General features: G+C 40.0%; 1 protein-coding gene across 1 annotated transcript in view; it reads right to left on the bottom strand.

Annotated features, from left to right (window-relative positions):
- The window catches only part of LOC131223759 (U2 small nuclear ribonucleoprotein B''-like), a 75614-nt gene extending 65701 nt beyond the window's left edge, over nt 1-9913 (bottom strand). Inside the window, exon 1 of the mRNA XM_058219259.1 lies at nt 9623-9913. Coding sequence (XP_058075242.1) covers nt 9623-9695 — 73 coding nt within the window. The 5' untranslated portion in view covers nt 9696-9913. The remainder of the gene's footprint in view (nt 1-9622) is intronic.
- Between the last annotated feature and the right edge of the window lie 4810 nt (nt 9914-14723).

Raw genomic sequence — 14723 nt, 5'->3', positions numbered from 1 at the left:
CTAGTCAGGATCAGTCATCCTCTGGTTTCGTTGATCTAGTATTTCCTTCTGGCACTAGATATTATGGATATGCAGCACCTACACCTATTGGACAACCTCAGCCTGATGGTGACGACGACGATGATGTGGAGGTCGAGCAACCACAAAAAAGCAGATTTTTATTTTGGTGGTGACTTGTGATTGTGAGTATATATTTGTATTAAGGTAAGTATTTGCAACAAACAACTCACAGGCCACAGCAGTATTATTGCAAGAAGCCATGCACACACTTGACACTACCGAACTTGTATTTAAAATAGCTCCCCTGACAACCAATCAAGTTGCAGGGGAGTATATCAGATAGTACTAATTTATTTATTTTTAATATTCTTGACTTGAGGATGACAGGTCATGGACAGGAATCACAGTCACGTGCACAAGTATGTTCGAGAAATTCCTCAAAAATAATTGCAAACACCTAATGTAAGATATTTTCATATTACATTTATTCTAATATATCTATCATTGATAGTAGATAGTTAGAAAATTAAATATATGAATTTTGTAGTCAAATTCAGGTTATCTGGTTCATAAATTCATCAGACAATCCGATACAACTTCTCACCAAAGAATGGACCGTTACACCACCATAAACATATTCCAATTTATAAATGAATGCATATTTGGAATGCTTAGAATATTTCGGATTTAATCCATATTTTTTTGACCAAAAAAAAAAAAAATTGCACCGTTACGGGCCGTTACGCCCCCGTATCGCCGTTACGCCCCCGTATCCGTATCGGTTTCGGAGGGCACCGTTACACCAACCGATACCAATACGGGACACCTTGGTACCAACTCACTCCTAATTGGCATATTTCTTAGTCACTGTTGCACATGATCAAACCATCTAAGTCTACATTCCCTCACCTTGTTACCCATTGGTGTTACCCCTAAATTCCCTTGAATGAATTCATTTTTAATTCTATCATTGTCTTGCTACTCATTCATTTCAACTACACACCCTATGTACATGTTGTTTCTTAACCGCCCAACATTTTGTCCATAAAGTATGGGTGGTGTTATAGCCATCCTATAAAATTTCCCTTTCAATTTGATTGCTACACGACTATCACATAAAACTCCAGAGGCATGTCTCCATTTCATCAACCTCGCTTGAATTCTATGAGCAACATCCTTCTCAATCTCTCCACTCTCATGAATTATCGACCCAGGATATCAAAAGTGGTCATATTGGAAATTTTCTTGGTTAGCAATCTTTACTAATTCCTCATTCTCACTTCTATTGTTACTAATTTGCACTCCATATACTTTGTTTTAGTCTGAGTAATTTTAAATCTTTTATATTCTAAAGCACCTCTCCATAAATCTAGCTTCGTGTTTACACCCTTCCTTGTCTTGTCAATCAAAACTATGTCATCTACAAACAACATAAACCAATGGATCTCTTCCTACAAATGTGTCATTAACTCGTCTATAACCAATGCAAAAGGGTATGGGCTCAATGTTGACCCTAGTGCAAGCCTACAATAATTAGGAACTCACTTGTCTCATGATCAGTGGTCCTAGCATTTGTTAATGCTCCATCATACATATCGTTAATCATGTAAATATATCCTCTTGGAACTCCATTCTCTCCCAATACCCACTAGACCCTATCATAAGCTTTCTTTAAGTCAATAAAGACCATGTGGATATCATTCCTCCTCTGCATGTATTTCTCCATCAATTGTCTAAGTAGGATAATAGCTTCAGTGGTAGACCTCCCTAGCATGAAACCAAACAAATTTTCTAATACATTCATTTCATGCCTTAATCTTTGCTCAATTTCTCGTTCCCAATGTTTCAAGGTATGCCTCATAAGTTTAATCCCACAATAGTCAGTGCAACTCTGTATTTCTCCTTTATTCTTATAAATAGGTGCCACGGTACTTTTCCTCCATCCGTCTAGCATTTTCTTCAATCTTATAATCTTGTTGAACAACTTTATCAACCAAGATAACCCAATATCACAAATATATATGTTTTATCTTACAAATATGCTCTTGAAAACCCTTACAAATATGCTCTTGAAAACCCTAAACAAGTTGGGCTAGCAGCGTTCTAGTCATAACTCGAGCCCCACCCCACCCAGTTAATGGATGCGCTAGAATTTTAGGCACAGCCCAAGCCATTAGACTTCATATGGCAACAAACGCCGGTTTATTACAAAGATGTGATGTATATAATACATGTTATATCTTTATTATATTATTAAAAAAAAAAAAAAACCTTGAAAACCCTAAATAGGCAAAGATGGCAACCTTTAAGTAACAACTCACAACTCGAGCCCCGCCCAATCAATAAATGTGCTAGTATTTTAGTCACGGATAAAGCCATTGGGCTGCACATGCTAACCCAAGCCCATCTTGAAGCAGCCCAAGTCCTAAGGCCAAGCAGGTAAAGAGCAACACTCTGGGGTCTTTAGAAAAGTGTCACTTCAAAAGATGTTTCTTGTCTCAAGAAATCATAATCATCATCATCATCATCATCATCATCTCAGCCTTATCCCAACTTATTGGCGTCAACTACACGAATCCTGTCCCGCGTTCCATTTTATCAAGGACCCTATCCTCTATTTCAAGTCTCAAAACTTGCTCGAAAAATAAAGATATACTAAAACAGGAATCTCCCTACAACAGTCTATATACCAACCACATAGAGTGTATGCCGAAACCTTGTTGTTCATAAAGTCCATACGATTGTAGAACTCCCAGAAGAATGACTCAATTGACAAAGGCATCGCCAACTGATATTGACGATATTGCAAAACCTCTACTAGATAGACGATGCAAACCCCCAAGGAAAAATGATCCACTAACTCTGTGTCCCCAATGCATAAGATGCATGCATTTGGAAGGATCATATTTTGATTTCTTAAGCGGTCAATGTTGAGCACTTTAGTCCTTCCCAGCAACCATCCCAAAGCCATCACCCTTGGAGGACCATATGAGCGTCATTGGCTCTTTGCCTCTTTCCTTTCCGTCCGGAATCTTCTGATAGAACTTAATAAAAGGATTAAACATTAAAACATCCCAAACTAAGCAACTTCGAAGACTGTTAAATCCCTCTCATCTATTAACAACTTCCAATGCTGCAAATGTTCCATAAGACCCACAAACTCTTACATTTCCCCTTCACTCAGTACTTGGTTCCCTTTGATGGCGTAACACAGAGAAATCATCACTTCTCCATCAATGCCTGAGCCGACCTAGGGTAAACAATACAGAGATGCCAGATGCCACACCATGCAACCTTGGTGGGTTGATACAATGAAGATTGAATAAAAACTAACACATGTAGTTCGAAGATGCAAAAACAAAATTCAGATGGTTGATTGGTGTAGAGACATGATGCAGCCACTCAGGCCAATCATTTGATGCAAAAAGATTGAATCAGTTTAACAGTAAGGACCTGGTTTCAGTTTGCAACAGAAACCGTGGGGGAGCTAATTAACGCAGGAAAAAAACAGGAAATCAGGTTTAATTGGCATCTTCCTGAGAGCAATCACATGGAAGATGAGGAGAAGAGAATAAAAGAGTTTTAGAAAAAGAGATGTGTAAAGAGAATGAAGAGTCTCTCACACCATCCTTACTTTATATTAAAGCCTAATCATCATCATCAAAGCCCCATCCCAACTAATTGTAGTTAGCTACACAAATCCTGTTACACAGTTCCACTCTACCATGGACCATATCATTAGTTAAACCATGTCCTCAAGTCTTTTCTTATTACCTCTACCTACAACCTTCCGCGCCTTCAACTTGAACCAACTCATCTCACCCCTTTTAACCAGTGCAGTTCTCAGTCTCCGTTAAACATGGCCAAACCATCTAAGTCTACTTTTCCTCATCTTATTACCTATTGGTGCTACTTCTAAGTTTCCTCCAATGCATTCATTCCTAATTATATCCTTCCATTTCTTGCCACTCTTCCATCTCAACATCCTTACTTTTGCTACACTCATCCTATGAACATGTTGTTCCTTGACTGCCCAACATTCTGTCCTATAAACCACGGCATTTTGGCTCCTCGTTATGGCCATATTTTGGGCTATCTGGGAGGAGAGGAACAAGTGTCACTTCAGGAATGGCGGGACCTCGGTGGAAAGAGTGATATGCGTAATCAAAGGTCTTGTCAAAAATTGGACTCCCTGTGTTAATGCAGCAAAAGCTGCTTCTATCTCTTCCTTTGTGGGATGTTAGCATCGCTCTATGTTGTATTATTTCCCTGCCTTATGGCGGGTTTTCAATAAATAATTTTGTTGCCTCTCAAAAAATGAATGATGCCTGAGAGAGCACTGAAAAGTTACCATGCACCCATACAAAATAAGTTCTCTACATGCACCAAACCTATACCCAAACACCTGCACAAGCAGACACATATCACATTCTCTACACTTAGAATATCCATTTCAAAAAAAAAAAAAAGGGAATCAGATAAATGCCTAAGAATAATTTTGCAGCATAAATTGGATTGCATGAAATGTTATTGATGCAGAAAAGACAAACCAAAACAGTGTGATAGATGCTAGAACAGGTTATAAGAAGAAAATAACTTTTTAGATCAACCGATTGATAAATTTGATGAAAATATTAAATCATATCCAGTGTTTCTAATATCGATACTATCGGCCGATATATTTGCTGATATTATCGTTATCGCTGCCCAGCGAGACGAAACTCATCCGATACCCTTGGAAAATTTTTTTAAAATCAAAATTCTTTTTTTTGTGCGATATATCGCACAATATCACACAATTTTTTTGCGAAATCGCCAATATTAGCGATACTATCGTGTTGTATCTGCAGATTTACCAGAAAATCAGGGAAAAAAAAGGGGGGGGGGATCTTTCTTAAGAGGAGATTTCGGTACCTGTGAAAGAAGATTAAGTGATTGGACCCGTGGGGCCACTCAATGGACAGGTCTGCCAAAACTCGCAGGGATTTGGGGAGATTTTTTAAATTTCAGAGTTCCGAGATGACCGGAACCCTATCCCTGTTGCTGCGAGAATGGCTTCGAAAGCCTTTTTTGAGGACGCCATCTTCTTCAGAAGGTGGGAACGAGCAGCAGCTTTGAGCGGTGGAAGCGGATTAGCTAGTGTTCCACACACCAGCTATATAGCTATTGTACTGACGTTAGCAAGTTTTGTGGGTCCTATTATGAGGTATACGTTGTATCCAAACCGTCCATCTATTTGGCGAGCTCGTCGTAAGTCTTGAGCCAAAAAATAAGACAAATCTAAAGAACAAATGGACCACACTGAAAAATGCAGTGGGAGATTGAACGTCTACCATTGAAAACCTTTTGGGGTCACAGAAGTTTTGGATCACTATGATATTTGTTTTCCCTCTTAATCCAGGTCTTTTTGACCTTATGAACATATTGGATGGAAAATAAATGTTATGGTGGGCCCTGCAAATGTTTTAACGGTGAAAATCATTATCACGGCTGTTATATGTGGTGTGGTCCATTTGAGCTTTGGATATGATTCATTTTTTGGCTCATCCTCTAAAATGATCACGCCAAATGGATTAACGGTGTGGATATAATAAATACATCATTGTAGGCCCATGTAATTTTGATCTCCTTTGAACCGGTCATACAATTCGGAGCTCAAGGAGTGTCAGCGCTCGTCTTCGCACAACACATACCCACAGTAGCTATATAGCTAGTGTGTGGTACACCAGCTAATCCGCTTCCGTGAATGGCCACGTGATGTATGGGTCTTATCCACACCGTCCATCCATTTTTTCATATCATTATAGGGTATAAACCCAAAAATAGGCAGATCCACGGCTCAAGTGGACTACACAATGGGGATTAAACTCTTACCATAGAAAACTTTTTAGGGGCTACAGAAGTTTTGGATGGAGCTGATATTTGTGTTTTCTCTTCATCCAGGTCTACGTAACTTTATGAATAGGTTGGATGGAAAATAAACATCATGGTGGACCCTAGAAAAGTTTCAACAATGAGAGTCATTATCACCGCTGCTTCCTGTGGTGTGGTCCACTTGAGCCTTGGATCTTCCTGATTTTTGGGCTTATACCGTAAAATGATGCGAAAAAACGGATGGACGGTGTGGATAAGACCCATACATCACGGTGGCCAATCAAAGGTGCTGCCCGTTCTCAGTTGGAGACGGGCTGTGGTAGGACGCAGTCTGGTACTTTTTTAATTGATGCGCAGACATAGACAGACGGTCTGTAATGGGCTCTATGGGGTCCAGTATATTTTTTATCCAAGCCGTCCATCCGTCTTTTCATAGAATTTAAGGATATTATACGAAAAATTAAGCAGATTGAGGTCTCAGGTGGACCACACCAGAAAAATTGGTGAATGACCGTTAAAAGTATTTTATAGGCCACAAAAGTTTTGGTTTACACTAATCTTTGTATATTTCCTTCATTCGGTTTTGATTGACCTTATCAACGATTTGAATGACAAATAAACATTAAGGATCTACTTAAAGTAGGCTTTGATATATTTTTAATGGTGAACGTTCAATAATCACTATTTCATGTGGTGTGGTCCACCTGAGATTTGGATGTACTTAATGCTTGGAAAAACATTCCAGAAGGATCTGTAAAAATGAATGAACATAGTGAATATATAACATATCATCAAAGGTGGGCCCACATAAATGTATGTATTGTATATCCATTCTGTACATCCATTTGGAGAGATTAGTTTAGGTCATGAGACAATTAATGGGTCAAATCCAAAACTTAAGTGGACCCCACCACACAAAATAATGGGGATTGAAATCCTACCATTGAAAACTTTGTGAGGGCCATAAAAGTTTTCGATCACGCTGATATTTGTGTTTTACCTTGGCAAATATTTGTATGAACTTATGAACAGATTGGATCTAAAATAAACATTATGGTGGACCCCATAAAAGTGGTTTCAAGTTTCCATGGTGGGTGTCATTGCCCCCATTGTTATCTATGGTAGGGGGCACTTAAGCTTTGGATCGGCCTAATTCTTTGGCTCAGGACCTAAAATGATCTCTCCAAATGGATGGACGGTGTGGATACAACACATATATAATGGCAAGGGCCACACTAAGGGTCCCACACACATGTTGGTTTCGAAGAAGGAAGGTTTCAACGGCGGGTGGCACTGTCCCCACTCTTTTTCTTTTTTTTTTTTGTGGTGGGGTCCACTTAGTTGTGTTTTCATACATGTTTTGATACAATTATAGATGTTATACATTATATTTGAATATAGTTGAATTAGTTCAATCAGACAGCGTATGACTTATGACCCTATACAAAGGAAACCTATTGTCCGTACTTTTTTTTGAGATGTTATGATTTAAAAGTGTGTAAGTCTTTTTTAACCATCCATGAAGTTTCATTGAAAAATTCAACCATTTTCCCAATGTTTCCCAAAAAGTGCGATAAATTATGCGATACAAACGATATATCCCGTTCGATAACCGATACGTATTTGTATCCCAAGGGTGCAATACATTGCGCGACACCAATATTTCGAACACTGATCATATCTAACAAGCTGCAACAGAACTATTTTCATATGCAACAAAATTGGTTCCAGAACAGATCTAACACACTATCACCCAGACTCCTAGCACGGGCGCAAAGTTCCAAAGTGCCTTAAAGTGTCCAGCACAACAAACTTCCAAATAGGCACGGGCCACTCCCATACATAAATAGAAAATAATTTGGTTACATAAATCGAATTAAATAAAACAGTGAAAAATACTAAATACAGATGAAATTAGAAAGAATATTCACATAGCTCCAATAAAAACAAATTACTAGTAGTTTTAATTGATTAAAATAATAGTAGTTTAAACTAACTAGAGTAATAAAAGCAAATTACTAGTAGTTTAAACTAACAAGAGTAAGCTGGAATCTAAAGAAAATGAGGAAGTCCTTGCAAATAGTTTCTTCAGGAACGAGAAAATGGAGGCAAGCTTGAAGGTTAAGAGTATGAAATCTTCGGCTTGACAAAAGAAGTATGCATAACAAAAAGGTAGAAAATAAAAAATTGTTTTGATACCTCACTTGAAGTGTCCAACGCATGGCACTTTTCAGTGACATCACTAAGACACTTTGTCCATACAAATTTTTGAGTGTCGTGTCTATCCAGGAGTGTCCAAGCATTCCCAAGTGTTGGCACAACAAAATCCTAGAAAGTATAAGTGTCCAGATAACACTGATCTAACGGCAGGAAACTCAAAAAATTTAGACAAATGATGCAAGAAACAATTAACCGATGTAACAAAACAACAAATTCCCAACAAATGCAATTTGCTCTGCCTAATTGACACAACCAGAATTGAAGAGAACTAATTGCATAAAAATTTTGTTCTTTTGCTTCTTCTTTAACAAAATCTGAATTCATCAAAAAACAAAACAAAACAAAAAAAATAAAAATAAAAATGCCTAGAATCTGAAATTTTCTGTACCCAAATGTATGAAAGAAACCACAGGATTAGAGGATTTAACCCACACAAATAGAGAATGCAACACAAGCAATAGATCCCCATAACTAAGGCATTCAAAAGTAGCAGCACATGCTAGGATAAAGGTACACATGTCAAAAAAGGGAGAAAAAACCATCCCGGTCCAACCAAAACCAATATGACTTAGGCAAAAACTAAGTCGTATCAGACAATATTCAAACCATGCTGAAATGGAAATTGGTGTTTCCATACACTGCCCAACCAGACTTCCAATTATATTACATTCCTATTTTTCATGTCATTTTGCAATCAGCAATGCCATTAAAAACACATTCAAGAATTGTTAGAGAAGTTATTGAGAAATGTTATTATGATGGAATTGCCATTAAGTTGGACCTCCATTACCACCATATACATGGCAAAAGTTTATGGTGAGATCAGGACCATTGATCTAGTGGGTGTCCAAAGGTGAAACTCATGGAGACTGGACGATCCTAAGCATCCAATCATTTCATTTATTGAACGAAGATCATTGCTCAATTTATGCACAACACTTTGTTATCCGACCATTTACAGGGCAGCTGGTGGGATGGCTACAGTAGTCAGATCACCTTCATTTTGTAAACATGTGCCATGCGCACATAGTAAAGATGTTTTGCTCAGCAGTAAATTGAATTCCATATTTAAAAAATGGTCTATTGGCAAAAGAGAATGTGCCAATAAAGAGAAGTTTTCATGTCCAAAGGATCTCGATAAAAGCCTAGTTCTACTATACTAGCTCCATTTCTTCTACAAGAAAACAAGCCCAAATCGCCAAAAGAACGAAAACCCAGACATGAAATGGGGCAAAAATGCGAAAACGAAGTTTCCCAGGAATAGAAATCCATGCCTGAGAGATTTCGATAAAGCTCGAATGCGATTATACCAGGTCAATTCCAAATGAAAGAGAGACATTAGAGCAGGGAAGAACGAAAACCCATATCGGAAATGGAGCGCATTTCAGAAAGAAGGATTGCCCAGAAGGAGAAATCGTTCCAGGAAACCCTAGTGCTACTACCAATGTTGAAGGTGAAACTATCTATTTATATATGAGAAGGGGATAAAATCAGGAGAAAGGAAAACGAAGGAAGAGAACAGTGATACCTTCTTTCTTCACTTTCTCGTTGAGGTTCTTAATGTAAATAGTTTGGTTTGGAGGGACGTCTGCGGAAAGCATCGTCGCCGTAGAGACAGAGAAGGGGGGGATCGTCGCCGGAGAGAGAGAGAGAGAGAGGGAGAGGGTTTAATTTGCAGCCGTGTTAAAACGGCAGAAATTAGCGAATCACGCGTCCCCAAACACGGGACCGGATTCGCTGCAAACGGCTTCAGTTGCGAATCCGCCGCTGAAGTGACGTCACTAGTTTTTGTGGCCAAAACATGACCGTCCATGTGGAGAGATCATTTTAGGGCATGAAATTAATATATATATATATATATATATATATATATATATATATATATATATATATATATATATATAATCCAAAGGTCAACTGGATGAAAATAGTGGAGACTGACACCAACTGTGACAAACTTTTCTGGGGCAGAAGTTTTCGGTCAAGTTTATATTCACGAACAGGTAGGAATAGGATCTCAAATAAACATAATGGTAGGTCCAAAAGAGGTTTCAACGGTGGTGGACATTATTGTCCCCACATAAAATTTATGTGATGAGTCCACTTTGTTCCTCCTCATTACCACCATACTATGTCACAAAGAATCAAAGAAAGTTACGTGTAATTTGTACGGATGCACATGATATATCTAGAAATTTTGCAGATATGTACGGAGGAGATTTTTTTATAAGCATAGCAAAGACATATCAAGTTGTGCCGTGTGCTACTTAAATAGCCGATGGAGAAGCGATCGTGCTCGAACGGTTATATGACAAGTAGCAAAATGAGAAGCAAATGAAGCAAAGAACATGGGAAGTATCCAGAAGGCAGTAGTACTATATGGTTATGGTAACCATCAAAACGTGAGAATGATCTAAATTACTAAATCAAAGCTATAAATAAAATATTAATACAATAAAGAAAATCATCTCATACCAACCCAAACAAACCAAATCTATCTTTCAATTATTATGTCGATTTACCATTCAAATTGCATCCTATAGTGTAACCTTTTACTTTCCTTCTTAAGAGTAATTACATTTCTTAGTGTAATCTTTACTTTCCGGCCTGTTGTTTTACATTCCTTAGCGTAATTAGTAGCGGTAATCAAGTAGCCGGTAACTTTTAGCTATAGCCTCGAGTCTAAGCTCCCACACTGAATTCAGTTCTTCCATCAAAAAGATGTTCCTCAGTTATTATTTGAGACTAATTATAAAGATCTTTTTTCCATTTAATTTGATATGTATTGAAAAGTCCTTTCGTACGGAAGGCAAAGGTGCAACCCATCATTAAAGGACGAACCCCAACCCCTGATTATCACCTGATCCGATTTTACACATGAGCGAGTGGCTAAATAGGCGACCGATCTCTTTAAATCTCGATCATACACTACGTGTTTGCCCATGTAACGCCCTTAAAATCGAGGGTCGAGCAGATACTCAACTCCGGAGTTCCAACGCATTACTTATACAACACAGATAATGATGATTAAATGTTGTCCATATTTGTGCATTAAACATGAGTGAGATTATACCAAATCAACATATCATACTCCAAAGGCGATTAAATTAAGCAAGCGGATGACTGTGATAGATATATAAAGTGTGTAAGTGGATATAAACCTTAGAATATGATCATGTCACTAAGCTGAATAATTACATATATAGTTTTAAAATATACAAAATGATAAAGTGTAATGTCATCTAATCCGTATCCATGTAGCCCCGGTGACACAACTTCAGGTCTACATAGACCCGCCAAAGAGTTGCAGGTAGGAGACTCCTCCTTGTCGTCGTAAAAGACCTGCTCCAACTCGTAAGCCGCATCATCATCTGCAACTACAACAGAGTTTGGTTGGTGTTTTAAAATACCGTCCCAAAGTGGGAGTGAGTAATCAACTCAGTGGAGCTATAAGGCAAAGGTTAACATGTTATCAATTCAGTGAAGCAGTAATGATAAGCAATACAACAAGCATTCCTAAGTACTATGGTTAATGCAAGGATGATATGTATTAATGATGCATGACCTCGCATGCACTCCCTCTGCGACATCATCTCACGGTCGCGCATGCTAAACTCCCACTGTGCTCAACACCTACACCAAAAGCACATGTAATGTGGTGCATGATCGTGTTAGCCAAATTCTTAATTAGACCTATTCATACAGCAGATTCGGGAAGCTAAGGTACCACCCTTTATTTATATCATTGACCAAAACATAGATCCATCTAGGGTCGTCAATCCTAGTGTAACACCCCGTACTTTCAGTACTCGGGTGTTACCTTTTAAACCCACACTAAACTGAAAATTATTTGGGTTAACCAAAATGTGAACTCGACATACGCAGGATGGGGATTCCCATCGACATTAGAGCCATCCATCAGGGCCTCCAGGAGCCAGAATACTCTCTACGACAATCAGGAAGGTGAGACCACTTGAAACTCTCAAAGTTGAAGCCATTATGCTAGTTAATTCTGGTGCAACACACTTGTCACTAACACTTTAGAATTCGTTAGCTACAAACGAAGCCTTCATCATAACTAATATCCTATATTAACCGTTGAAAAAGTCTATCAGGCCCACCTGATCAATGGATCACGACCTATGGGCCAATGATGGCCTAAGGATGTATGTAACGGGCCACCCAGGACTCACTATCAACCCAAAGTGAACCAGGATCCCTGGGTACTGTCCCCCAATGCAAATGAACGAAGTAGATCATGGTAATCACATTTCAGCGGACCCCTACACAATGCATCTACACAAAGGGTGCTTGGGCACGAGGTGTACTAAACCCAATGCTCGGTCAAACTAGCTCTGACCGAGCATTTTGCAAATATCTTCCGCTCTCTGTTTCAAACCGACCCACTTCAAGCCTGTAAGTGGGCCACCACAACCGTTTTCCGAGCATTATAAACCGTTCAAATCTTTCATGGGACCCACACGATCAAAACGGTATAGCCGTTTGATCATTTGTAAACGGACGAAGGAGATTGAACGCCACCGTCCAATCCATGCCAAAAACAGTCCGACCGAGGGCCTGTGAAAAGAGGGAGAGAGAAGCCGACTTCCTCTTAGGGAAGGGCAAAGCTCGGCCGTCCACGGTGAGGACGATCACAACCGTCCGTCCCTCTCTCACTGGCTATAAAAGGAGGGCACTGTAACCCTTAAAATCTACGGCAAGAGAAAGAGAAAGAGATTGTAGGAGAAAAAGGGAGTTGGGAGCTGAGAATGTGAGAAGGTGAGATAGGCTACAACCATTCCGGGGGGAAAACATTTTTGTCTTGTCCATTTCTCATTTCCTGATAGCTTTTCCTTAGGTTGTTTCTCATTTTTTTCCTCCTTTGTAGCATTAGCTAGTAGTGATGCACACCTGGAACCGAACGATGGCTGTAACTTGGGTCAGAGATTAGCCAAGTAATGGCTAAAATCAGACCAAGAGATAGGCTAGAAGACAACCCAGTCTCAGACCCTGATCAAGCCAATCAATGGCTGTGGAACGGTCTGAGGAAACAGTGATGATTGGGTCTCTGTTTTGAACTAGAAACTAAGCCAACCCACGGCCCTGTTCCGGGCTGAAATCCAACCCAACTGAAACCCTGTTTCAAGCAGGAACTAGGCCAATCAATGGCCTTGGTTCTGAGCTAAAACCAGGACCAAATGTTAGTTATGCGGAGCTCTGTTTTGGAACAGGAAGCGTGCTTCAAACAGGCCCATTTGGAGCTTTATTTTGAGCTCTCTGTAGAGCTTCGAAACTAGCTCGGGTTCGGGTTGGAGACCAGCCAATCAATGGTTGTGAAACAGTTAAGAAAAATAATAGGATTGGTCTCTGCTTTGGGCTGAAGACAGGCCTCATGGCGACCCTGTTCGGGAGCTGGAAACGGCCAAACAATGGTTGGGTTTCAGACAGACTATGGGCCTTGATGGCAGTGGAGAATGAAGCTTAGCAAGAGCCCTGGTTGTGTGAAGACAAGCCAAGCAATGGTTGTCTTCCCAATTGAGCAATCATGGCTCGTCAATGGTGGTGAAGATGGATTGAAACCAGCTCTTTCAGTTGCTGCCGAGTTGCACTCCAGATAAGGTTTTCATCAGGCCCTGCTTGAGGCCGATCCACGACCCAAATGGTCCCAGCTTGGGATTGAATAACGGTCAAGATCGGACCACGTTCATGCTGAAAATCAGGGCTAGGAACCACTCCAATAACATGCAGGTGGAAGACGGTTTCCACGTCTGAAGGCTGTTGGGCTGTCTGGCGTTGGGCCCTGCAAATTGCAGGTGGGCCTCACCCAAAATGACAGTGGGCTGCACCAACCAGGGGCCCTATGCTGACTGTAGGCCCCACCAATGTACTGATGGCTTGCACTGGTCAAAGACCCACCCTGAGGTCAGGATCCACCCCAACCGTCCATCAAGGGCATTGCAAAGATCCCTGGGCTGGACGTCCCTCAAAAAGCCCACCTCTGAAGTGCATAAGTGGTGTGCGTGCACCAGAACCTGGAAGCAGAGGACGCCGAACGCTCCTCTGCCAATCAGTTCACGTAAACTGATTTGGAAAAAGTGAAGATCTCATCAGCTATGATGAGTCTGGGAAATTCGAATGGTCCACATGAAGCAGCACCTCATAAAACCCCTTGGTTTCAAATTTTATTTTAAACCGAAACTTCGATGGGCCGCAAGGAATGAAAACAGTTTCTTCCTTTAAATTGAAATTATTCTTGCTATGGCCCACCAGAATCTTGGGTCATGGTGAAAACTCACGCCCTGAGGTTTCTTGGGATTCTACATCTTATGGACCGTTCGGATTTGACACCCATGTTTATGCAGTACCCACACGTGAAGTGAATTGGCTGTGCATGCATGCACCAGGGAGTGAAGATACGTAAGTTCACGTAAGCCACTGCAAAATTTCGAGATCTCCTCATGGCTGATGAATCTGGAAAATCTGAATGGTCCACTTGGAGCAGAACCTCATAAAACCCCCTAGTTCCCATTTTTATGTTGAACTGAAACTTAGGTGGGCCATGGTTAATGCAAACAGTTTCTTCCCTTAAAAGTACATTTATCTTTGCTATGGCCCACGAGAATCTTAGA

Source organism: Magnolia sinica, chromosome 13 (assembly GCF_029962835.1).
Source record: "Magnolia sinica isolate HGM2019 chromosome 13, MsV1, whole genome shotgun sequence".
In the NCBI taxonomy this organism is placed as follows: domain Eukaryota; kingdom Viridiplantae; phylum Streptophyta; class Magnoliopsida; order Magnoliales; family Magnoliaceae; genus Magnolia; species Magnolia sinica.
This window is presented reverse-complemented; position numbering and strand designations above follow the sequence as displayed.